General features: G+C 37.7%; 4 protein-coding genes across 4 annotated transcripts in view; 2 read left to right on the top strand and 2 right to left on the bottom strand.

The window, feature by feature from the left end:
- LOC125238630 (pro-neuropeptide Y-like) overlaps positions 1-4,772 on the bottom strand; it is a 139,999-nt gene extending 135,227 nt beyond the window's left edge. The window contains exon 1 of the mRNA XM_048145995.1: positions 4,745-4,772. The gene's annotated coding sequence lies outside the window, so the exon portion shown is untranslated. The remainder of the gene's footprint in view (positions 1-4,744) is intronic.
- LOC125238625 overlaps positions 1-12,839 on the top strand; it is a 48,956-nt gene extending 36,117 nt beyond the window's left edge. The window contains exons 6-13 of the mRNA XM_048145988.1: positions 635-761; positions 1,872-1,939; positions 3,743-3,869; positions 4,755-4,870; positions 5,322-5,513; positions 6,032-6,174; positions 9,692-9,821; positions 11,313-12,839. Of these exons, the coding sequence (XP_048001945.1) occupies positions 635-761; positions 1,872-1,939; positions 3,743-3,869; positions 4,755-4,870; positions 5,322-5,513; positions 6,032-6,174; positions 9,692-9,821; positions 11,313-11,446 (1,037 nt within the window). The 3' untranslated portion in view covers positions 11,447-12,839. The remainder of the gene's footprint in view (positions 1-634; positions 762-1,871; positions 1,940-3,742; positions 3,870-4,754; positions 4,871-5,321; positions 5,514-6,031; positions 6,175-9,691; positions 9,822-11,312) is intronic.
- Positions 12,840-12,844: 5 nt separating this feature from the next.
- On the bottom strand, positions 12,845-14,295 carry LOC125238631. Its single transcript, XM_048145996.1, has 2 exons — positions 14,015-14,295; positions 12,845-13,932 (listed from the first exon to the last, which is right to left on the bottom strand). Exons 1-2 carry the CDS (start codon positions 14,048-14,050, stop codon positions 13,750-13,752), a joined length of 219 nt encoding a protein of 72 aa, XP_048001953.1. The 5' UTR covers positions 14,051-14,295; the 3' UTR covers positions 12,845-13,749.
- A 635-nt stretch (positions 14,296-14,930) lies between these two features.
- LOC125238624 overlaps positions 14,931-27,062 on the top strand; it is a 41,393-nt gene continuing 29,261 nt past the window's right edge. The window contains exons 1-8 of the mRNA XM_048145987.1: positions 14,931-15,454; positions 16,031-16,933; positions 17,827-17,946; positions 19,332-19,514; positions 20,601-20,672; positions 22,468-22,569; positions 24,392-24,484; positions 26,114-26,212. Coding sequence (XP_048001944.1) covers positions 16,055-16,933; positions 17,827-17,946; positions 19,332-19,514; positions 20,601-20,672; positions 22,468-22,569; positions 24,392-24,484; positions 26,114-26,212 — 1,548 coding nt within the window. The 5' untranslated portion in view covers positions 14,931-15,454; positions 16,031-16,054. The remainder of the gene's footprint in view (positions 15,455-16,030; positions 16,934-17,826; positions 17,947-19,331; positions 19,515-20,600; positions 20,673-22,467; positions 22,570-24,391; positions 24,485-26,113; positions 26,213-27,062) is intronic.

Raw genomic sequence — 27,062 nt, 5'->3', positions numbered from 1 at the left:
CCGTTCGCAGCCTGGAAGTGGCCAAAATCATATTTTTCCCAAATATTTTTGCGTGTTTTTATTTTATATAAGAACAAATGACATATTTCCAGCCTCAGGCACGAGAGGCCTTGGTCACTTTTTCTTTCATATGTGTAATATATTTATATAGTGGTGTGACTACTTTAAGGTAGGAGAAGTTGAAATATTTTCAATATATTATAATTTAACTTGTGTTAATTAGAAATGACATATTTGTTTATTTTAATCATGATATTATCACGTCAATACACATTTTGAAAAAATAAATTTATAGGCATCATCAGTGTAGTTATGATAGTATTTAATAGGTGGCGCTAAAAAATCGAGGTACGATGCTTAGTATGAAATATGTAAATCCTACAAATGATTTTTTTTTCATAGAAAATATTACAACCATACTGTTTAATCTCAGGGATGGCAGGAGGCGCCACATGATCCGATCCGACATCGGATGTGGGAAGAATTTCAAAGGCAACAATAGATGGCGGTGGCATAGATAGCGGCTTAAATCTATGGAATATGGGTCCTACATCCGATATCGGATCGGATCATGTGAAAAAGCACAAACTTCTGTCCGAAAACTGGCCATGATTATGATTTTTTTTTTTAACAGAGGCGCAGAATCGGCAGTTTATAAAGGAGCTCAAAACGGTCCGGTGCCGGACGGGGCTGTACCGGATGTACGACGGACTGTTAGACTGGCATCAGGCGGCTGCGTACTGTGTACTCAGGAAGATGAGGTAGGTACCTAAAGCTACTCCACCATTTTGTAGGAGGTAGGGAATAGCGAATGATATTCCGCTTTGTGTGGTAGGGCACAGCACAGCGGATATCGTCTCGCTCGAATCTAGAGCTGAGCCCAACTGGGGTAGTACCTCCGCCTTACAGAAGACCGCAGCCAAATAGCACTAGACCCTACTCATAGTGTTGTGTTCCTGTCGGTGAGTAAGGCTTCCAGAGCTCGACGAGGGTGCGGTGTGCTGATGACGGGAGGACTTACGGAACTAACTTGTTCCGTCTATTATCCTTTGAGTCGTCGGCAATCCGAACCCTCCTTAGAACTTGTACACTCCTTTTTGCTGTGTACTTAACACGGGGTGGCAACGCGCATGTGACACTGTTTGAATTGCAGGCGTCCATAGGTTACGGTGACCGCTTTACATCAGGCGGGCCGTATGCTTGTTTGCCACCGACGTAGTATTAAAAAAAAACATGAATTTTGAACGCTGAAGTGTAAGGTCCTCGTGCAAGCTTATATTGCGCGTGCATCGCGCGGCATGCATGTGAAACAATTGAAGGTGTCCAGACGAGGCTGCAAAGCGCCATAGACTAAATATAATAACACTAGACCCTACTCATAGTGTTGTGTTCCTTCCGGTGAGCAAGGCTGCCAGAGCTCAACGAGGGTGCGGTGTGCTGATGACGGGAGGACTTACGGAACTGACTTATTCCGTCTATTGTCCTTTGAGTCGTCGGCAACCCGACCCGAACCCTCCTTGGAACTTGTATACTCCTTTTTACTATGTATTTAACACGGCAAAAGGGAATATACATGTTTCTAATGGGGTGGCAACGCGCATGTGATACTCTTTGAGTTGCAAGCGTCCATAGGTTACGGTGACCGCTTTCCATCAGGCGGGCCGTACGTTTGTTTGCCACCGACGTAGTATTAAAAAAATAAGATCATACCATCCCATACATTAAAATGCGACCGCCTAAGAACGCACATACACTACACTACACATAGATGGCGCCGATAATCAAGATTCGAATTCTCAGGAATGACCCTCTTACAACGCCACCAGCGAGCGCTTTTGTCGCCGACGATGATTTTAAACTATTGTTTTCAGTTTAGCCAACATTGCCACGATGAAATGTTTGAAGAAACTTGGCACTACGATGCTGAAGACCAGACCAAGTAAGTTTCAAAAAATTGTCTAACAAATAGCGTAAGTGAGTAGTTAAACCGTCTAACTTAGTGCTTAAAATGGTGTTGGTAATACTGGTAATACCATAGAGGAATAAGTAAGGGAAGTTATTTGTAGTGACATCTAGCGTCACCCATGCGTCACCCACACGTCAACTAGCACCAATTATCAGTACTGCTACTTGTCAATAGATGTCGCGACGGACAAAAAGTGTAATTGTTAAAAATCAGCAGAGGAGCAGGGAACAGGGAAGCTAGGCACTGGACACTGAAATTACGGGATGATTAAATGATGCTCCACATTTGTGATATAGGGTATATTTAGCGCAGTTAAATGGTCACACTACAGTGCGTAAACGTAATAAGGGCGATAAATGAACCCAGGCATATAATTCAATATTGTTATCATTAATTAAGAGGTGTTTTTGAGTTACTTTTAAGTTTCAGCCCATAATTAATTTTTGAAAAATTTCCCAGCAGCAATGTACTGTAAACGTGGTTGCGATGACAATCAATGACAACTGTCAACGAGCGTTTAACGCGAGTGTGTTTGCATTACGTTGCGGGCCGAATTAATTTGTATGGATAAAAAAAATATTTCAATTTTAAGTAAAAGTTATCTAATTCCATTTTTTATGTCCTATACTCACCACCGTTAAGAGATTCGCCCGTATTAGGTTTACACCCTGTATACATAATTATAAAATTAATAGAAAAGGTTTGTATAAGTTGTAAAATAATAATTAAAATAAAATATACGGGGACGACACAAAAATCTTGCATGCTGCTTGGCGTGCGAGCTACAGAGAAAGGAGAAAGGTCTTGCTTTAATTTTTAATATCGTAGCTAATATAGAGCATAGACAAACATAAATGTTTATAACAGATTATCTATAATGTCCAACAGTAATGCTCAACAATTTTTAGCCAATGTTACAATAGTGTTAATCAGTACTCTGTTTCCAATTCCATCTGTTTGTAATATAAGTTGTAAACTGTTTTAATATTACATTTGTGGTAGACGCGACACTGTTGGCACCTAGTATCGAGTAGTGGTACTGATCATTTGACGCTTGATTGACACGTGATTGTCACTAGATGTCACTACAAATAACTCGCATTTACTGATGTATGGAGTTACAACTCTTCCCTTACTTATAAATAAATAAATAAATATTATATAGGACATTCTTACACAGATTGACTGAGGACCACGGTAAGCTCAAGAAGGCTTGTGTTGTGGGTACTCAGACAACGATATATATAATAAATACTTATATACTCTTATATAGAAAACATCCATGACTCAGGAACAAATATCTGTGCCCATCACACAAATAAATGTCCTTACCGGGATTCGAACCCGGAACCGCGGCGTAGCAGGCAGGGTCACTACCGACTGCGCCAGACCGGTCGTCACTTATCCACTCTTATCTTATGACTAGAATCCACTTATTTGACATTACTCAAAATTCTACTAGGGAAGCGCTGGTGGCCTAGCGGTAAGAGCGTGCGACTTTCGATCCGGAGGTCGCGGGTTCGAACCCCGGCTCGTACCAATGAGTTTTTCGGAACTTATGTGCGAAATGTCATTTGATATTTGCCAGTCGCTTTTCGGTGAAGGAAAACATCGGAGGAAACCGGACTAATCCTAATAAGGCCTAGTTACCCTCCGGGTTGGAAGGTCAGATGGCAGTCGCTTTCGTAAAACTAGTGCCTACGCCAAATCTTGGGATTAGTTGTCAAAGCGGACCCCAGGCTCCCATGAGTAATCAAAATGTTTTCAAATTCACAGGCATTGAAAACGCGTGGATCGGTGCGAAAGGAGAGCTCGGGAAGTGGAATTGGATAGACTCTGGAGCCAGTATCTTTCTGCCTAGTCCTTATAGCGATGTGGATAAATCTTTGTGGCCGCCTATGAGGTAAACAATAATATACTTCGTTTCTTTTAAGATTAGAATTATCTGTCAAACGGGTAAACAAAGAAGCAGTGGTCGTAGACCTTCCTTCTTCGATTTCGGCCGATACCACTGATTTCTTGGAACTTATAACTTATAATACTATGTACATAAGTTCCAAGAAATCAGTGGTATCGGCCGAAATCGAAGAAGGAAGGTCTACGACCACTGCTTCTTTGTTTACCCGTTTGACAGATAATTCTAATCTTAAAAGAAACGAAGTATAGTAGATTTAGGGATGACGACTACATAAATAAGTAAATGGCATTTTGTTTAGTGCGTCAGCTAGATCGTCCAAAACACTGGACACATATTTTTCGGTTTTTCTAATTAATGGAAAAATACAACGATATAGAGCATCAAAGTTCCGGAGTGGGGGCTTGTGACGTCACGTCTAACTGAAAATTGTACCGAGTCGTGACGTCACGCGAAACTTCAACGCACTGCACGTCGTCATTTTTCGTTTACGATAAAAAAGAAAAAATACTTGTCTTAAATTCTTTGGTAATCTAACTGACGGACTAATTCGTTTTTTTTTTAGTCGTCTCGCCTATTGTGCTATGTAGGTTATTTTATTACACACGAGACTCAAATCTTATCTAAAGGTTATCGTATTTATTGTTGTGCTAACGGTTTGTTTTGAATAGCGAAATTTAATATGTACTTATTTGCTTATACAATACAAATTAATTTGTACTTATCCCACATGTGAATTTCGAATTAGGCAATGTGAAAACGCTCTTTGAATGCATTAAATGCATTTCAAGAAAGTGGAGTAGTCTACTCGTAATAAAATGTGTTCGTTCTTGATTGCTTGTAATAGATCTTTTAAAAGTTACCTGATTTCAGGGATCGGACATCAATAAAACAAAATGGCTGCCTCCAACTAGATCGTCACGCGAACCACCCGCCGATATTCCTGGAGGCACGCTGCGAGAGAAAAATGCAGTTTATCTGCTATCAAGGTACACAAGGTGCTAACTTTTCCTACCATTTTATTCGATGTAAGAAATTGGTTAATAGCGCCATCTAGCGGTGAGTAGACACTACTTTTTATTGTTCATAATTTGGAAGTGCAAAAAATGCCTTATGAACAGCTAAACTGATGTCTCCATTGAATTTAAGATTTATTAGTTATTAAAGTAAAGATAATTTAGTTATAAATTGTTTTTGATCCAAGAATATCACAAGACGTACTCAACTTTTGATAATAGCACCATCTAGCGGCTAGTAGAAACATATCGTACCAGAGACGTGTAAATAATAAAGAACGAAATTTATCATTACTATAACTTCTCAGAAATGAAAGCAGATAAAAATGGTGTTCTAATCTAAATAGACGTCACTTTCTTAGCAATCGCCCAACCGCCAAACTTAACTCGTTACTAGTGGGTTTAATTTTGAAATATATTTTAGGTTCACCAGCATTGCGAACAGCTACAGCGCTACCTAGCGACGATTCCTATTACTACGTGCTCGTGAAACAGCTGCTATTCTGGCAGCACGCTTACGAAAACTGCAACAAAATGAACGGATCCCTGGCCTATCCGGAGACTTCGGAAATAATGACTCAGTTGCTGCTCCTAATGGGAGAAAATAAGGAGGAACGTAAGTTTGGTTTCATTGCTTACAGCGCTAACTTGTGGTATTTAGGATAACTATTAAAACACCAATGACGATTTGCAAAGTCATCACTGAGCTTAATATCTTTACTCTATGCTTTGAGATAAAGATATTTTTCAGTACAGATGGTGTTTTTTTTACGCACTAGTGCGAGAAGTGGTTCATTATATGCCAGGTCGAAACTTTGAAGGCTCATCTGTACTGCTGTACTGAAAAACGTCGTACGATACACGTGCAAAAAGGAAATTCGTAACTCGTGTCGATTTAAAACACTCCCTTCGGTCGTGTTTTAATTTATCGCCACTCGTTTCGTGCTTCCTTTTACGCACGCACTTGTATCGTAATGTACTATTTCTTTAATAATGAATTATTATGTTAAGCAATTCGATACGCAGAAAATTCCACACTCGCCTTCTCGGCGTCGCGAGTGTGGAGGACGCTGAGGTACTAAGCGCCATCTCGTGTATTTGAATAATAATAAAGCAAATTATTATTTTTTGCAGCTATTAAACATATCTGGATATCCGGCCGTTTAAATATAACGAAAGATCTGGCGACGGATGATATCAAATACGGATGGTACAACCCCATTACCAACAAGGCCATCCCAGATCCGAAGACTCGAATAAACCCGAAAGGAACTTTTGTAAGTTGATAAAGTTATACAGGGTGTAAACCTAATACAGGCGAACCTCTTACCGGTGGTGAGTATAGGACATCAAAAACCGGCCAAGAGCGTGTCGGGCCACGCTCAGTGTAGGGTTCCGTAGTTTTCCGTATTTTTCTCAAAAACTACTGAACCTATCAAGTTCAAAACAATTTTCCTAGAAAGTCTTTATAAAGTTCTACTTTTGTGATTTTTTTCATATTTTTTAAACATATGGTTCAAAAGTTAGAGTTTTTCCTTTAGGAGCGATTATTTCCGAAAATATTAATATTATCAAAAAACGATCTTAGTAAACACTTATTCATTTTTAAATACCTATCCAACAATATATCACACGTTGGGGTTGGAATGAAAAAAAAATCAGCCCCTACTTTACATGTAGGGAGGGGGGGTACCCTAATAAAACATTTTTTTCCATTTTTTATTTTTGCACTTGTTGGCGTGATTGATATACATATTGGCACAGAATATATAATAGTACAAGTACAGAAGGCCCACTGCTTTGATGTTCACAAAATGCCGCCTTTTAAATACCTACAAAATTCTAACAAAGAAACGAGCCGCACGTGCGCAGCGTCGGCAGATAGGGTTGCCTATGGATTAAACGAATTAATACTCATATAAAATGTTATACTATTATATTCAAGTCTTAGGTACTTTCTAGGTATACATATATATATCCATACAGTATTTATATATTTTTGTTTAAGTCCCAACATCACAAGTCTAGTTGAACTTTTCCGTGGGACTTAATCGATATTAGATTTGTGTAAGATTGTCCTATTCTATTCATGATGTCTATTTAACTAAGCATTATTAGCCATTCCACACGCGGACATCACATATGAATCTAAAAAAAACTCGCGACGTAAAGTAACAATAGAAAGTGCGAACGTGCGTTCCGTGAGAACGCGCGCCACCCCTGATTAGGCCGCGAACTCGCGGCCGCCGGCATGTACTTGTAGCGCGGCGATAGAATCGCGGAGTGAGCCGCCCCTGATATTGGTACTAAATTTCAGCTTTCTAGTGCTTACGGTTACTGAGATTATCCGCGGACGGACGGACGGACAGACAGACATGGCGAAACTATAAGGGTTCCTAGTTGACTACGGAACCCTAAAAATGGAATTAGATAACTTTTACTTAAAATTGAAAATTTTTTTTATCCATACAAATTAATTCGGCCCGCAACGTAATGCAAACACACTCGCGTTAAACGCTCGTTGACAGCGTTAAACATTGCTGCTGGGAAAATTTTCAAAAATTCTCTATGGGGTGAAAATTAAGAGTAACTCAAAAACACCTCTTAATTAATGATAACAATATTGAATTATATGCCTGGTTTCATTTATCGCCCTTATTACGTTTACGCGCTGTAGTTTATATTTGACGTTCTCAAGTAAAAAGTACCACATTGTCGATGTCGCTTACCATAAGTCATAGAGGAATAAGTTAGGAAAGAGTTGTAACTCCATACATATACATCAGTAAGTAAATGCAAATTATTTGTAGTGACATCTAGCGTCAATCACGCGTCAACTAGCGTAAATTATCAGTACTGCTACTTACAATAAATAGTATTAATCAGTACTCTGTTTTCAATTCCTTCTGCTTGTGATATAAGTTGTATACTGTTTATATATTAAAGTTTTGGCAGACGCAACACTGTTGGCACCTCGTGCCAAGTAGTGGTACTGATAAATTTAAGCTATTTGACACGTGAATGACGCTAGATGTCACTACAAATAGCTTGCATTTACTGTATGGAGTTACAACTCTTCCCTTACTATGACAATATACAGAGGTCTTGACAAAAACATTAAAAAAATTACTGAATGTGCGCTCTAGTTTAGTGGTGGGTAAAGTACGGCCCGCGAGCCGAAGCCATGTCCGGGCTTCAAAATAGTGTGTGATATATAGATTTTTCTAATTTTCTAACTACTGTCAACAGACTTCCATGAAACTGAAAACTTACTTCAATAGGTAATTTAGTAATAACTTATTATTATTACCATAGTATAAAATTTTACATATATAATGAATTTTAAACAGAGATGTAAAAATCTATTGGTTCCAGTAGCAAAATTTAACAACTACATAATCTCAGAAACGGACCATACAAAATTTCTCGGTTTAACATTAGACAATAATCTTTCCTGGAAACTTCAAACCGAAAATGTCTGCAAAAAGTTGAGCCAATATTCGTACACTTTGCTTATGCTGCGTAAAATAGTGAATCAATCAACAGCTTTGACAGCTTATCATGCATACGTTTCCTCAACGCTCAGATATGGCGTTATTTTTTGGGGAAACTCTACTAATCGTGAACTCGTATTTCGAGCACAGAAAAGGTGTTTACGATCTTTGTGCGGACTACAATATTTAGAACCATGTAAACCCTTCTTTACTGATTTGAAAATTCTTACATTTCCTTGCCTATACATATTCGAAATCGCTTTATTTGTTAAAAGTAATCCACACCTCTTCAAATATTTCTCTAGTGAGAGACGATGTGATAAAGTGATAGGTATGCCATCAAAGACCAAATTACTTTCAAAAAGTATTATAGGAATGGCACCAAAAATTTTCAACAAATTACCAAAGACAATTCGAGGTAAAGAGGGTCTGAATGAATTTAAACAAGCTTTGAAAATGTACCTGATAGAAAAAGCCTACTATTCGATCAATGAATTTATTAATGAATGTAATGAATGATTGCACAATCTTATGTCTCTATTGTTATTATTATTTTATTTTCAATTTAAATACTGTTATTGCTTGACATGATTATATAAAGTTACTTTTGATATTTCCAATTTGTTTATTAGTCAGTTTAGTTTAATTTTATGCATGTAAATGTGTTTAGCATAAGTATTTTTTATATCGTACGCCGAAAGGCACACCATGGTCGGACTTATAATGTAAACTGACACCTATTGTAATGTATGTAACCCATGATGACGAAATAAATGAATTGAATTGAACTTCTGTAAACTGTAATACTTTAGACAACAGAATCAATGTTTAATCATTGTTTACACTGTACTTTAATTATATAGCTAACTTGTTTTTCTAACTTTCATGACATATAAATGCAATACAGGTCTCCCGCGGTACAGGCCTAGCCTAGTGCGGGGACCCCTGGAAACTTGTGTTAACAATAATTAGGAAATGCACAAATGGATGTAAATTTTACCTATCTTTTGTAACAAATGACTTTGTGTTTATGTGCAACAATAAACGATTTTTACTTTTTTACTTACTTTTATATGGCCAGCACTGTAGTTAAAATGCATTTTGGTGTACCGGGGCCGATTTTTGAGTCTCACGGCGTTCGAATTCAGAAAATTGTCACTGAAAATAATAAGCAATTCACCGTTTTCAACCGGTATTTTAGTGACAGTGAGACTCAAAAATCGGCCCCCTGGCCTACCTCTGAAATTCCTTTAAATGTTGGCCCGAATTATTCACCAAAGTTTTCGCTATCCACCGACAGGCGGCGCCGTGGCTAGACGAAGAGTTTACAAGAGACAACTCTTGCTTGAATTTGGACAGGCAGGACCACTTGAAAGGACTCGTTTATGGATTGCCGTGTGATACTCCTCAATACTCGATTTGTATGATTGGTGAGTAACTCATTTAATAACTAGGCTTAGGACTTTATATGGCATACCGTGGTTCTAAAATCCGTGGAGTCACCATATGAAAAAGTTTCAAAGTCAAAGTCAAAAAAAAATGAAATGAAAAATGAAAATGAAAATGAAATATTTCATATATACTCCAACAGTATGATGTCACATTAAATATAAATATTTATACAAAGTGTCACATCGTCACTGAGTTCATTTTAATCGAACGTAGTTGATTTTATCTTAATAGTAATTTTTTGGTAATTATCATATAGGATTATGATAAAATTTACTAATAAATAACATTATTAGTTAATATTAACTACTTTCGATTAAAATTAACTAGGTAACGTTGTGTCAGTATATATAAATACCTATATTTAATATGACATCATACTGTTGGACTTTGACTTTGAAAATTTTTCATATGTCGACTCCACGGATTTTAGAACCACGGTATGCCATAAAAAGTCCTAAGCCTATTAATAACTTAAATAGACACACCGTAAGAAATGTATTTTAGTACCTATAATTAACTGCAAAAGTAGTCGACGTCCTACTAATTCAGGGTTACCTGTCTATAAATATGAATTATGAAGCGATTCATTTAGACGACAAGTCATCATCATCATCTCCTTGTTATCCCGGCAATTGCCACGGCTTATAGCCTGGGGTTCGCTTTGACAATTAATCGCGGCACTGGCGTAGGCACTAGTTTTACGAAAGCGACTGCCATCTGACCTTTCAACCCGAAGAGTAACTATTAGGCCCTATTGGGAATTACTCCGGTTTTCTCACGATGTTTTCCTTCACCGAAAAGCGACAGGCAATTATCAATATGACATTTCGCACATAAGTTCCGAAAAACTAATTCGAACAGAGGGCGATTTTTGAATCTCGCACACGGGATTTTGTCACTAAAATACCGGTTGAAAACGGTGACTTGCTTATTATTTTCAGTGACAATTTTCTGAATTCGAACTCGTGAGACTCAAAAATCGGCCCGGTTCGAACCCGCGACCTCCAGATTGAATGTCGTACGCTCTTACCGCTAGGCCACCAGCGCTTCTTCGATTTAGACGACGAGTATGTTTTTATGTAGGTATATATTAGGTAGGAAGCGCTGGTAGCCTAGCGGTAAGTACGTGCGACTTTCGTTCCGGAGGTCGCGGGTTCGAACTCCGGCTCGCACCAATGAGTTTTTCGGAATTTATGTGCGAAATGTCAATTGAGATTTGCCAGTCGCTTGTGAAGGAAAACATCGTGAGGAAACCGGACTAATTCCAATAAGGTCTAGTTTACCCTTCGGATTGGAAGGTCAGATGGCAGTCGCTTTCGTAAAAACTAGTGCCTGCGCCAAATATTAGGACTAGTTGTCAAACACCCCATGTTCCCATGAGCCGTGGCAAATGCCGGGATAACGCAAGGAGGATGATGATGATATTAGGTAATAATCTCTCAAATAATTAAGAATCCGATTATTTTCAGAGAAAAGTCCTCGCGTAAAGCCAGGAAGTGCACCTGCCACTTCTACGCCGGCTAGCCCGCCCGTCCCCGACACGATCGAAGTCCATTCTGAGGGATTATTCAAAGAAGATAACGCTGATAATACTAACAAATGATCAAATTTACTAACTTAGGTTTATTATAGTCTTTAGGTATTTAAGTAAATGTAAAGAAAATCGGTATAAACCTGTTTCTTTAATACCAAACTAACCAATCTTGTCTATCCGCATTGGCCATAAACTATTTCGGTGTCATAATTGACATTGTCTTGAATGACGGATAAAATTTAGAAAGATTTATTCATGATACAAAATATAATTATTTTATAAAACTACTACGCCGTTTCTTTAGCAGTTCTTTATAAAATAATTATATTTTGTATCATGAATACCTAAATCTTTCAAGACAATGTCAATTATGACACCGAACTTGTTTATGGCCAATGTGGATAGACAAGTTTGGTATTAAATTTTCTTCTTGGTTAAGGTTTATACCGATTTCCTTTATATAAATGTAAACAAAATCTACCCTCAATACGCTCTTTAAGTCACTTGAGGGTAAATTAAAACAATACACAACGAAATAAGGTATAATACAGGTCGCTCAGTAACAGATCCACTTGGTTTTGTATTTGATTGGTTAAAATCAACAAATTGTGTAACTACCCGAAAATGTATAAATTATTTATTTTCGTTTTTTTAAGTACCTAAAATTAGCTAAAACTTCATATAATAAGCCATAGACTAATTACACCTGTATAGGCGACCCCCTTGAAAAGTGCGCAACTCGATCCTAGGCTTGGTCATAGTCGCCATCTAGCGGTGAGTAGCGGAATTATCAGTACTACTTACTCTACATTTGTTATAATAGTATATCTCTCTATTAGTTTAGTGAAATAAAATTAAGATTTTATTCATAATAATTTATGGGCCTCTCGGTAACATACATTTTTAATATGCATGTCCATAAGATTACATGTATTCGTGACAATAAGACAGCTCCACACCATGCCAATTGCCAATACTCAATGTATGAAAGGATATTTTTACTTGCAGCGCCATCTAACGACGAGTAGCTTAATTTAACACACTAGGTTAAGACATTTTTGTAACAACGCCATCTGGCGCCGAGTGTCTGAATACAAACTTATTTAAAAAAGTTAAATTTATTTTTACTTAACTAATTTATCCTGACTCATTAATTGTTCACATCTTATTAGTGAAAATATGTATCATCAATCTATAAATATCTGCATTTTTTATGAATTATGTATTTTCCATGGAAAACAAAATAACAATAAAATAAAAATTGTTTTACAACATTTTATTAAAAACACTCATTTGATTTCAATCAGTCATAACAGCTACAATGACAATGCTTGGACAATGCAGCAGTCAATCATCAAACATCTTACATAACAATTCAAATTGTTGAAAAAAATTAAAAAATTCTTTATTATTAATATAATTCTTAGCATATGTAGTATGTATAGGACAAAAAATGACAAATGGGAGTATGCCTAAAACGATTTATTCAATAATTTATTTTCCACAGCTAAATATCTCTGTTTGTTCTCAAGTTATTGTTATCTAATCTCTTGTGAGAGTAAATAAATACAGACAAAAAAGGTCCACAAAATGTTACAAATGTTATTCCTGATGGATAGGTACATAATTCCGACATAAAATTAATAATCAATACCAAAAGTTTAGTTTAGTTTTTTGCTATAACTCTACCCCATGAAATTAAAACATTGATCCTCAACTATACATACACAATCCTTCACATTAACAAATTTGGTGCCGGCAACACATATGTGTTCATTTTTGCACAAAATCATACCTACTGGCAGTGAATGTGTTAACATTTGCTCATTAAAAACCAAAGCAAAATAAAAATAGATTACATAATTTACATACCTGAGTCAGTTAAGTAAGAAATAGCTCAGGGGGCCAATTTTTGAGTCTCACGGCGTTCGAATTCAGAAAATTGACACTGAAAATAATAGGCAATTCACCATTTTCAACCGGTATTTTAGTGAAAGTGAGACTCAAAAATCGGCCCCCAAATTACATGTAATCTCCGACCAAGAGGGAGACACGGTCAACAAACCTGTGATATTCTTACTTACTGGCCAAGTTGTGTATACTATTTTTATGTCCCATGGAGCCGGGAAGCAATAACTTTATTTAGCGCAGCGGCCTGAAATTTGATGCTTGCCGGCCAGAGGACAGAAATGAGGTTGTCTATCAAATTCATTAAAATTCTTTGGACATGGGGTCACCTATCTCTATTGACTGTACTTAAAGAACATTGAAAACAAAACTGCAATATTATGACAAAATAAAAATTAGATAATCATACTTCGCATAAAAGACCTTTGCCATGACAGAAAAAAAGAAAAAAAATTAAAAACAAATCATTTCGTTCTTGTGTTTCCTACATCAACCCACTGGTTGTTAACTTTCTGCAATGTCCTAATGTGTCCATCCATTTGAATTATAGTCTGTTTTAGCATCTTTATATTCTTCAAATGCGTTCGTAGATAGTCGTTTAGAGCACGAGCCGCTTCTACCTCCATTGGCAATTCAGAACCAGCTCTCTGAAATGAAAACAAGTTTGATAACAACTACATTGAACACCTTGTCACAAATGATTACCATATTTTTAGTTCAAAACTTTACCTCGTTCTTAGACGATGACACTGATGTAGTAGACATTGTTAGGCTGCTTTTTAAATGCAATAAATTCGACTAAATGCAATTTAATACATATTAAATTAAATAAAACAAAGAAGGAAGGTTCAAAAGGTTCAACCGTTCGGTTTTTTGCTTTTCTGTGACACTGACAGTGACAGATGATTTCTTTTATGACCTGGCTACGAGTCATTTAGCCAAGCAGATGAACACGAGTGCTCCCGAAATAGCCAGAAGCCAATGCAAAGTAATTTATTTATTTAGCAGTAATTCTGAAAAGAACAAACAAAATTTAGTCGGCTTCATTACTGCCCTGCCCACTAGGTTGGGCAAAGCCAGTTAGCGCAAAAATGCGCTCTGTTAACTATGTTACTTTATTCAGAGAGGCTAACAAAACCCAAAAATTGAAGTTTCGTTATAGAAATATTGGAAAGAAGTTATCGAAGCGTCAAATTTCTTCAACTTTCTTGATACCCTGATTTCATGATAACGAGCCGGAATAGCCGGTACCTATGTAGCCGTTATAAAACTCTACCGAGTAGAAGCATAACACATAAAATGTGAGTATGCGAGCATGTACATTATACTGATAATGCATTTTAAATTTTTGGAAAATGTAATAAAAAACACAAATTGACCAAAAAATTATGTCGTACTAAATATTAACGATAAGTACGTTGCCAGCATCAGAACAACTAAACAACTTCCTTTGTTTTAAATAACGTGAATTATGTAATTCAACAGTTGAATTGCTGAAACTGCATTTGCGGAAATGCACGGAAATTAAAATTCCACTTCCTCGCTATCGATCACGTAAAGCAGTTGCAAAACGCATGCGCGGTAGGACAAAGCAAAGCGCCCTCTGCAGAAAAATTGATGAGACAAAAAAAGAAACGCCGCCATTTTGACATTTGTTTGGCTTTTGTTCTTAATAAATATAAATTATCATGTAATTACGCGTGTAACAGCGATTATGTTTACATTTTCGCTTCGTAACAGTTTCGCTTATTAGCTGATTACTGAAATATGGTGCATCAGCAATGTTCGTTTCGGTTCGGCAGCGCATAAATCGATAATTTCGCCCGTGCCGCATTTTTATTTTCCCGATGCTTATTTCGTGTATAATTTGATATTATTAGAATATAAAGTGGTTAAATAGACGAAATAATGTACTGAACTGTGTGTGTAAATAACTATATTTAAGAATAAACTGTGAAATATCATTAAATGTGTGATGTCAAAAAGGCGCGAACGCTTTTCACCGCTGTAGAATTTTGGGACGAAAATAAAACATAGTGTTTGTGCGAAACAAAGACATTAAAGCTTCGCGTTGTGTTTACGAGACCCTGCAAGTGTTATAACTGAATTTCGCACAAGTTTTCTGGAGGTATATGGCGTGGAAACTATCTTTCTGCTCATTAGGTTCATGTAAGTAACAATTTCATTTTAGATTTCTTATACGAACCTATAATAGTGTACCTACACAAAAACTACATAGCTTTGATTTCATATGTTACAAGTTTACACCTATTTCCATTTTTTTTATGATTTTTCCATAAAAACTCAAACTTATAATTATAAAAAACCCTATTAAAATTACTTTTAATAATAAAATTAGATAACAGAAACAGAAACATTGATTTTTGCAACATCATCTGTTATTTTTATGTTTATTGGCATTATGATTAGAATTTTATGGAAGTGAAAGTAAAAAAAAATAAGTTTTTTTTAACAAGACAGTATACAAAATAATGAGCAAATCGTGGTTGCAATCTTGTCTATGCTATATTCTACACAATAGTTACATTCACATACATTTACATAAACAAAAATAGCTGAACTCGCTATTATCTTTTTTCTTCATGTGTCTTTTGACATTCGAAACTTAACTAACGCAGAAATATTTACACAGACATAATTATTCTATATTCTATTCATTTGTCTTTCTTTGAAAATCTGTCTTTTGCTAAGAATTATGTTTTTAACATACTTATGTTGATGCAGGTTAAGTTCCCCTCTGCACTTGCAATGCGGTTAAGAAGTAGAAAGAGGGAGCCCCTCTCAGTCAAGAGGAGCACAGCCAAGGTCACCAAACTGAAGGCAAAACCACTAAACAGCCGCTTGTCTCCTCCCAACGCTACCTGGAAGAAGGTTCTCAAACGAGACACTGCTAAAAATGGTTTACCGGAAATTTGCACTCGTTCGCAGCTAAAAACTAGGCCCGTCAGAACCAAGCTAGTTAGTATGGAGAAAGAGCACAAGAAAGAGCTGAAAAGCACAAAGAAACCGATCTTCCAAACTGTTGTACGTAGTACTAATAAGGAACTTGTGACTTCCACTACAAAGTTAAGAGATAAAACGCAGAACGATAAAGTTACAACAACTTCCAAGCCAAAACTTAAAGATGTACGAACCACAAAAAGTGTTCAGCTCCGACACAGTTCACTCAATCGTGAGAAGAAGTCTGAATCCGTCGAAATATCATCTCCTCGGAAAACCAGGCGTATGGACAAGAATGAGAAATCAGCGTCTTTAAACAGTTCACCGATCCGCAAAGTCCGTCAGCTCGGTATACCTTCAGCAAAAAGCAAGATTGCTGTAAGTTCAACTAACGAAAGCCCTAAGAAGAAAACTAAGACCAAGGCAGCTATAGTTCCTGAGCAAAATAATTGGAACACCGAAGACAATGATGTAACTATGTACGAGCCGCATACAACTACATTCGTAGACTTCCCAACTCCGAAACATGAGGAATCAGACTCTGAGACCCAAGTGGAGTCATCGCTGTGTCTTCCGAACGACTGCTTGAATGATTTCATGGCTATAGCGGAGTGTGCCCGGCTGATCAACCAAGACTTGCCGGCTGAAGATGAAGATATCAACTATTTAGCTGACAGAGCTGCTAAGGTAAGAATAACGAAATAATAACATATAGTCTTTGCAGAAACTGCAGAAAGAGAAGAGTTGCATAATTTAATCCTTAAATTGAATCCTTCTTTTTTTCACAGACTACTGTGTATTTTAATAAAATAATTACGTGGTCACACGTCTACTTATTCAAACTTTTTTTGAAATCTTTTTTGTTACAAAAAGAAGGGGTTTTGTCACTCACAAAATTCAAACTCTTATTCAAACTTAAAAAAATAAAAAAAACGGTTTTCATTGATTTTTGATAAGCTTTGAGTTTAAACTCTTAAATTTGCACTACAAATAGAATTATAAGACCAACGGCCATCGGCTCTTCAAACTTTTATCTCTATTCGTAAGAGCCATATTTAAAAAAAAGTATTTTTTTTTATGAATTTTTAAAACATGGTCTAAAAAAACACTTATCGAAATTTGATTTTAGTGAAGGGTGTTACATACATGAAATCGACATGTTTGGATTTACTTTTGCCTTTTCTAAAATTCAAGAGAGATTTTAATTTTCAAGTATTAGTAATTAAAAAAACAGTTTTTGACCCTAAAATTGTTCAACTTTGATGCCAAATACCACAGAAACGATGAGCTGTGAAGTAATTATGAGACACTATTTTGTTTAAGGGTGATGCTGTTAATATGATAGGCTTTAGAAACTATCATAATATCAATGGATTTAAATCAAAGGTCATTGGCGCAGGGAACGCCCTTAAAGAACCTTCTGTTCTTCCAATAAAATTAAAAAATACTATTGAAAAATTCGCCTAAAAAGTCCTTATTATGCCTCCAGTCATTAAAATATGTTTTGGCGGTTCTTTTTTCTGTGGTTAATATAACTGTTTTTAGAAAATATTATCTTATCTCACTTTATATAATCACAGGTGATGACTACAGAGAAAGCTCGACGCAAATCTAGTAACGAACTAGAGATGTACCAGCCGACATCCACCACAGATGATGCAGACACGGATGTGTTCAAACACAAGCATAAATACGTGCAGGTAAGTCTGTCTCACTCTCACATTACGATTATAGATATATCTGTCTTCCTCTAACATTACTAGTTTACTAAATCCAGTAACGAACTAGAGATGTACCAGCCGACGTCCACCACAGATGATGCAGACACGGATGTGTTCAAACACAAGCATAAATACGTGCAGGTAAGTCTGTCTCACTCTCACATTACGATTGGCGATATATCTGTCTCACTCTCATATTACGAGGTTACGAACTACGTGCAGCAAAGAGGATCGAGTATAAAGAGAATAACTGCGTTTTCACATTATCCAATCCGATATCAGATGAAGGAAGGATTTCAAAGGTAAAAATCAAAGATGGCGGCTTAAATATATGTTATACTAGCTTTTGCCCGCGGCTTCGCTCGCGTTAGAAAGAGACAAAAAGTAGCCTATGTCACTCTCCATCCTTTCAACTATCTACACTTGAAAAATCACGTCAATTCGTCTGTCCGTTTTGCCGTGAAAGATGGACAAACAAACACACACATTTCCCATTTATAATATTAGTATGGATCGGTCGTACATCCGATATCGGATCGGATAATGTGAAAACCTAACAGTCAAAGTAAAATGTGTGGTCACAGTGCATAGACTGCAAACTTTTGAACCACAGTTTTGACCACTTGCTACATATTCTTAACTTGATATGTGTTAAAATTGTGTGTCTATATACTTGATCCTCTTTGGTATGACCATAAATTAAATATTAACAAGATCATACCATCCCATACATTAAAATGCGACCGCCTACGAACGCGCTTACACTCCACCACACATAGATGGCGCCACAAAAAAATGCCTTGTTGCCACCGATTATTTGTAGATTGGCATTAAGTGTCAATTCCGAGCCGTAAATCTATGTCAAAAGTGACACTTAACGCCATCTACAAGTATAATCGAAAGCTACAAGACATTTTTTTTGTGGCGCCATCTATGTGTGGTGGAGTGTAAGCGCGGTCTTAGGCGGTCGCATTTTAATGTAGGTGTGGGATGGTATGATCTTGTTATATTTAATCTACGGTATGACTCATACCAAAGGCATAAGTAACTCCGTATAGACAGATAAAGTCTTAGAAAAAAATACCTCGGAACCATAGAGAAAAAGATACGGTGGGCTAGATGGCCCTAATAATGATATTTGACATTTTAACACATATCAAGCTAAGAATACGGGCCAAATTGTCAAAACTGAGGTTCAAAAGTTTGAAGCTTGTGTCGAGAGATGGCAGTCTACTGTGATTACACATTTTTCTTTGGCAGTAACTCTCTAGAAACTCGATCCTCTTTGCTCATACCAAACTAAAAACTACAGTATACTTAAGTAGTTAGGAGTCAAGCTAACTAATCTTCTCTCTTTCCCGCAGCCGGACTTCGTGACAATGTTAGAGCAAGACGGCTACGTTCGAGACAGCGAGTGCGAGATATCATCAACGTGCGATACGCAAGGAACTGCTATAGAGAGTCTGGAGGCGCTTTCGGCGCGGAGCCCTAGCGAGGGATTCCTTCATGAGATAACGCAGAGCTTGGCCGCGGAGGCCGCTGGTTGGGTATGTAACTTAATCAACTTTCCTCCCGTGGGTGTATTACAAGTCGACTGTGGGAAAAGAGTGTGCTTAAAATGAGCATGTGCTCTGCCAACTCCTTTTGGGAAAAAAATATGCTATTTCTACTCAGAATCACTAGCTTCTTCAATCCTAGTAGTTAAAAAAAATTGTCCCATACGATTTTTTCTTATTTTGTTACCATATTCCGTACATGTTGTGTGGGGTAACAAAAGAGGAAAGTAACAAAAATGTGTCTCTATACCTAACCTACTTGTACCTAGTTATTAAGTTAATTAAAAGAAGATAGTACTAAAAAAAAAACATGTGTGGAAATTCTGGGACACTTTTTGTCTCCCAGTGAGATTGAAAGTACTCGTGATTCTGAGTAAAATTAACCTAAAATTCCCTAAAAAAATCAAAATAAGAAAAATGGCAAAAGAAAAGAAACTACTTTGCTGTTTAAAATCAGTGAGCAAAGTAGCTATTAAACGCTATTTCCACCGACGATAAAAAACATGTGTTCCTTTTTACGCAACTAATACGTCAGAAAAGGACAAACGATTATTATCGACTTATTAACTAAGGGCCAGTTGCATGAACCACATTTGACAGACACATCATCGTCACGCAGCAGACGTCTATGGAACTTCCCATACAATAAAATTTAACGAACGTTTAACGGTGACAGACGGTTTGATGCAACCGGCCCTTAGTAGAGCATTTCTTTTTTTTTTTACCATTTTTATATTTTGATTTTTTTAGGGAATTTCAGGTCAATTGTACTCAGAATCACGAGAACTTTCAATCTCACTGGGAGACAAAAAGTGTCCCAGAATTTCCATACATTTTTGTTACTTTCCTCTTTTGTTACCGTTACCCCACACAACGTGTACGGAAAATGGTAACAAAATAAGAAATAATCGTATGGGACGATTTTTTTAACTACCAGGATTGAAAAAGCTAGTGATTCTGAGTAGAAATAGCATAATTTTTTTCAAAAATATCGCATTCATAAAAGTGGCAAAAAAAAAAGAAATGCTCAGTAAACTATCAATAAAGACATTGTATAAATAATTTATTTACTTTCAGAGCACTTCGGATATCACTGCTGACGAGTCTTCGCTGACTTGCCATGATGAACAACCTCCTTCTGACCTGGAGGTAGGTAACTTCTTTAGTTTCAAATTTAAAGGATACTGTCTATTTTGGGCCTAGGACTGCTAAAAACCGGTTTTTTTCTGGCTTGAAAAAAAAAAGTGAAAAAAAACGGTTTTTTTTCTGGAGTATGTTTTTTCTAAAGTACTAAATCTCAAAATTTGCAAAGTAGTTAATACTTTTATACGGTTTTTCGGACTTTATGTTAACTATTAAATTAATTTCATTTAATAATTTTAATTTCTGGTTTTAACAAACTAACATTTACGAAATCTGTAGTTAGCAGTTGTCGCTATTTACTGTTGGCAACACCACGGCCTCCACGCTCCACGCTGCATCGGGGATTCCCCAATAAACGTTTGTATACTGAATGTTTATCGAATTAAAAGGTACGTTATTGTTATTGAAACGTTGCAAATCACGAAAAACCATTATAGTCGTATTATTTGTTCATCTGAAAAAAAAAACTATGATGCTCGATTTTTTTTATGTTAAAAAAAAACATTTTTTTTTCTATTTGCAACCCTATTTGGGCCCACAGAGAACCTCCTATAGAGTGGCAGTCTTGTATATTTGGTTCGCGATACGAGTCACCAGTGTTTGGGGTGCGAGGAGCGGGCGGGGAATGTGTTAAGCGCGCTGTGATTGGCCGTTTCAAGGACGGCGGGCAGTCGCGCCAGATGAAAAGGGACAGAAGTATGACTGTCCCTCTACTGACGCCTAAGTGGCCAATGTAAGTTGACATATGCCGGCTCTGAATAAATTATAAATATGACTTATTTGTGGAATGTAATGCCGTCTGTTTTTAAATTTGAGCTTCTTGTTACCTTTCCACACCATTTCACACTACAGGTGGACATCTTTAAGGCATCAAAATACCCTTTTCCAATTTTTTTGTGCGAAAAACACGCGCTGCTTTCGGGTCTGTTACTTGGTCGATACTGATCGGGCACGGCGAGCGCCCGCGCTTATATCAGTGCAAATACTAGGAAGGCTGGCGACCGCGAGTCGTCTTGTAATAGATGTCTATAGGGGTTGGTCTGTGTTTGGGCCAATATCGGTAAACGTCGTGTATACCTTACAGACTCATCATCATCCTCCTTGCGTTATCCCGGCATTGCCACGGTTCGTGGGAGCCTGGGGTCTGCCTGCCTTGACAACTGATCCGAATATTTGGCGTAGGCACTAGTTTTTACGAAAGCGATCTTCCAATTCGAAGGGTAACTAGGCCTTTTTGGGATTAGTCCGGTTTCCTCACGATGTTTTCCATCACCGCATAAAGCGACTGACAAATATCAAATGACATTTCGCACATAAGTTCCGAAAAACTATGTATGTATATAAGTATGTATATCCTATGTATATTTAAGTATGTATGTGTGGCCTGTGTGGTGACGGGTTAAGAATTTCACCATCCCCTTTCTTCCCGTGGGTGTCGTAGAAGGCGACTATGGGATATGGGTGAAATTGTGGTGTAGGCGAGAGGCTGGCAACCTGTCACTGCAATGCCACAGTTTCGTGTTCTTTTAACCCCTTATTTGCCAAGAGTGGCCCTGAAGCTTTAGTAGTTTCATGTGCTCTGCCTACTGCCTACCCCTTTATGGGATACAGGCGTGATTGTATGTATGTATGTATGTAAGTATGTATATCGTCGTTTAGCACCCATAGTACAAGCTTTGCTTAGTTTGGGGCTAAGTTGGTATGTGCAAGGTGTCCCCAATATTTATTTATTTTATTTATTAACATAATTATTTTAACATATATATTTATTTTATTTATTAACATAATTATTTTGTTTTAGGAGGAAGCGGCAGACGTTATATCGTCGTGCAGTAATCGGGTCGACTGCGAGCAGATTTCCTCTTGGGTGGACGCTTTTGACCCATATCTCTTCATTAAACAGGTAAAGTAGTTATTTAGTTATAATTTAGTTTTATTTATTTGTAAGATTTTAATTTAAGTGTTTTTATTATGTTTTAATGGTTAGCAAAGACCTATATAACTTCATATAGACAGATAAAGTCTAAGAAAAAAACGTACCCCAAAACCATACAGAAAAAGGTACGGTGAGCTAGATGGCGATACACCTTTGGGGTATGCTCGGCTAGATGGCGCTAATATTAATATTTGACATTTTAAAACATATCAAGCTAAGAATATGGGCCAAATTGTCAAAACTGAGGTTCAAAAGTTTTAAGCCTGTGTCGAGAGATGGCAATCTATGCACTGTGATTACACATTTTACTTTGACAGTAACTCTCTTTAATACTCGATCCTCTTTGATGGTTAGTAATAAACTTAGTTAATATATAATAAAATACATAACTAGCTAACTATTTTGGCTTAGTGATCTAAAGTGACTCTTGGCCTCCGAAACGAGAGCCAGCTGTCCCGATCCTGCGCAGCCTCTTGCCGGTCATTAAATATGCTTTAATAGGGAACTTGACTGAAATTAATAGTACATTACGATACAAGTGCGTAAAAAAGGAAGTTCGAAACGAGTGGCGATAAATTAAAACACGAACGAAGGGAGTGTTTTAAATCGTCACGAGTTACGAATTTCCTTTTCACACGTGTATCGTACGACGTTTTTCAGTAAGTACAGATGGCTCCCCGAAGTTTCGACCTGACATATAATGAACCACTTCTCGCACTAGTACGAGAAGGGGTTCATTATATGCCGGGTCGAAACTTAGGAGGCTCATCTGTACTGAAAAACGTCGTACGATACACGTGCAAAAAGGAAATTCGTAACTCGTGTCGATTTAAAACACTCCCTTCGGTCGTGTTTTAATTTATCGCCACTCGTTTCGAACTTCCTCTTTTTCGCACTTGTATCGAAATGTACTATTATACCATGCACGAAATAAAGCATCAGATAAATGTAAGAAAAACATGGATAGAAGTTATTTTTAATTCCAATTTCTATTTAATAAGTCAGGTAGAAATATATAAAGTAAAAGTAAACTGAGTTGACCGTGACGTCACTCAATTCTATTACATCATCAATTCATCATCCTCCTTGCGTTATCCCGGCATTTGCCACGGCTCATGGGAGCCTGGGGTCCGCTTTGACAACTAATCCCAAGATTTGGCGTAGGCACTAGTTTTGCGAAAGCGACTGCCATCTGACCTTAATTCTATTACATATTAATTCCATATTAGCAAGACATTGAAATTCGTTTTGACAGGTCTTAAAAATAGGAGTTAGGGCATAGCGAATGATATTCCGCTTTGTGTGGTAGGGCACAGCACAGCGGATATCGTCTCGCTCGAATCTAGAGCAGAGCCCAACTGGGGAAGTACCTCCGCCTTACAGAAGACCGCAGCCAAATAGCACTAGACCCTACTCATAGTGTTGTGTTCCTGTCGGTGAGTAAGGCTGCCAGAGCTCAACGAGGGTGCGGTGTGCTGATGACGGGAGGATTTACGGAACTAACTTGTTCCGTCTATTGTCCTTTGAGTCGTCGGCAACCCGAACCATCCTTAGAACTTGTACACTTCTTTTTGCTGTGTACTTAACCCAGCAAAAGGGAATGTACAAGTTTCTAATGGGGTGGCAACGCGCATGTGACACTGTTTGAGTTGCAAGCGTCCATAGGTTACGGTGACCGCTTTACGTCAGGCGGGCCGTATGCTTGTTTGCCACCGACGTAGTATAAAAAAAAAGAAGCTGATTTGACTAGGAGGCAAGTAGACTATATTGATCGAGTGTATATTTTCAGCTACCTCCTTTGGAGAGCGTGGCTACCGGCGCCCTTCGTGCGCGGTACCCAGCGTTACCGCTCAAGACACGAACTAGTCCCGATTTCAGTCTGGTAAGTGGTTAAGAATTTCACCACCCCTTTCTTCCCGTGGGTGTCATAGAAGGCGACTATGGGATATGGGTTAAATTGTGGCGTAGGCGAGAGGCTGGCAACCTGTCACTGCAATGTCACAGTTTCGTTTACTTTCAACCCCTTATTTGCCAAGAGTGACACTGAAACCTGAGTAGTTTCATGTGCTCTGCCTACCCCTTCATGGGACACAGGCGTGATTGTATGTATGTATGTATGTACTGTATTCATATGAAACTGCTTAAGTTACTCTGCTGGTCCTCTACTGCTACTCTTAGAAAATAATTGATAGACAAATGATGGAATAAAAAGAGATTTCGGACTCAGAAATAATTAATCCATACTAATATTATAAATGGGAAAGTGTGGGTGTCTGTTTGTGCGTCTTTCACGTCGAAAAGGAGCGACGAGTTGACGTGATTTTTTTAAGTGGAGACAGTTGAAGGGATGGATAGTGATATAGGATACTTTTTGTCTCTGTCTAACGCGAGCGAAGCCGCCGGCAAATGCTAGTATATTATAAATAGTAAAATAAAGATTAATAGAAGAGAAGACATTAATCGTGTACATAGACAAGGCATAGAGGGAGGTTTTGTGGCCTACTTCCAACAACAAAAAAACACATTTTGACAAAAAAATGAGTTTTGAATGATTCACTGTTATTTTCATTAGACTTATATTGACCGGGATTACCTTTTTGTTTTTTCCGAGCTCCCGATATTTCGACGCACTTGCATGTATCATGCTCACGAAAAACTGAAAAGTCCACCTGCTGGATGTTAAAGTTGTGTAGACAGCGCGCGAGCGCACCTTCCGCGCCGGCTGCGTTCAATTTCAGCGTTACCACTGGTCGCATTCACACTAGAACGTCGTAATCATGATGTGGCATGCAACTGCGTCGAAATATCGGAAGCTCGGTAAAAATCAAAACGGTAATCACGGTATACAGCGCCGGTCCGTGCACTCATTCAGGGTAGAGCTAGTTTGAGTTTCGGCGCCCTTGGGAAGAAGTCTTACGACATAGGTAAAAAAATCGCGAGCGTAGCGAGCGCGAAATTTTTTTCATAGTAACGCTGTAATTTAAAGATTAACGCAATACAAAATTATTTGATTTCATCATACAGCGTACGAAAGGGACAAAGGGTTGAACTTTCTCAATCGCACCCTAGTATAGTGGGACCACGTGGGAATGAACGTGGATATCAGATACATAAAATAACAAACAAAATGGAGTACTATAGTGGCCAAGTCAGGAAAACAGACTTGACATGAAAACGCGAGCTCAGAATTTTTCCTAAGTAACTAAAAGAGAACCGATATAAATTGTAAGCTCGAGCGAAGCGAGCGCGATTTTTTTTTTTCCTATTGACGCAATTTATTAAGACTCAACCCGCTAGCGGGAAATCAGCGAGCTTCCAAGCTTTGATCAACTGCAGAGCTGCGGTCTTTGGCATATTTTGGGGTATTTTGACTTCACAGGCACTTCACACATATGTGGCGCCTAGAGCGGCCGCTCCACTCGCTCTACCCTTAATCCGGCCCTGACGGTATATATCCCGGTCAATATAAGTCTAAAAAAATTAGATTCTAAATTTATTTATGTTGCTACAGGTTTTGGACTTGGACGAGACGCTGGTGCACTGCTCTCTCCAGGAGCTGCCGGACGCGAGCTTCCACTTCCCTGTGCTGTTCCAGGACTGCCGATACACGGTGTGTACTAAATTGTATAATTATTTGTTTTAATAACATAAATTACAGAAATCATGGCAGAAATGGTTCTGAGAAATCATTTTTTTTTGCGGCACTTGACAGATAACAAAGAGGATCGAGTATTATAGAGAGTTACTGTCAAAGTAAAACGTATAATAACAGTGCATAGACTGCCATTTTTCGACACAGGCTTAAAACATTTGAACGTCAGATTTGACATTTTGGCCCATATTGTTAGCGTGATATGTGTTAAAATGTCAAATATTAATATTAGAGCCATCTAGCCGAGCGTTCCCCAAAGGTGCAACGCTATCTAGGCCACCGTACAGTCAACCAATTGGAACCCTAGGCCACTCTACAACCATGTCAAAATGACAAGCAGTAAGAGATTTCTTACAATCTGATTTATTAACGTCACTATGACCATAGACTAAACTAAATAAAGGAAGACATGTAACCAAAGAATATAATACTCACTAGGAGAAGAACGATAACTCCATACAGAAATATGTCCCCTTCAAAAAGTTCGTTTATACTAGTGGCGCGCTAAATGTATAGCAGACAACCGGTTTAGCCTAGCGGTTCTTGGTAGTAGGTAATCCAATTTATTGTTCCAATTTATCCTGGGTTCGAACCCCGGCGAGGGTGTTTCTTTTTGTATTTTTTGTTTTTGTTCCTATAGCTTGGCCCAGTATGTTTTAAAATTTGGAAGTTCTTTACATAAAAAAATAGTAATAAATAAACTGTAACACATTTTTGGGCCTATTAAAATAGAAAGAGCTTAGGTAAGGAAATTTAATTTCTTAAAAATAGCCATTTATTAAGCATTAATAATTATGAGCTATTATTT

The sequence above is a fragment of the Leguminivora glycinivorella genome, chromosome 24 (assembly GCF_023078275.1).
Source record: "Leguminivora glycinivorella isolate SPB_JAAS2020 chromosome 24, LegGlyc_1.1, whole genome shotgun sequence".
Taxonomy (NCBI): Eukaryota; Metazoa; Arthropoda; class Insecta; order Lepidoptera; family Tortricidae; genus Leguminivora; species Leguminivora glycinivorella.
Note: the sequence above shows the minus strand (reverse complement) of the source record. Positions and strands in the feature narration are given on the sequence as shown.

What these genes read in the sequence shown, in the direction of transcription:
- LOC125238631 (XM_048145996.1), bottom strand. Translation starts at nt 14,050, where the DNA reads ATGTCTACTACATCAGTGTCATCGTCTAAGAACGAG. An exon ending in TGTCATCGTCTAAGAACGAG is followed by an intron (nt 13,933 to 14,014) that starts GTAAAGTTTTGA and finishes TTTTCATTTCAG; the next exon opens with AGAGCTGGTTCTGAATTGCC.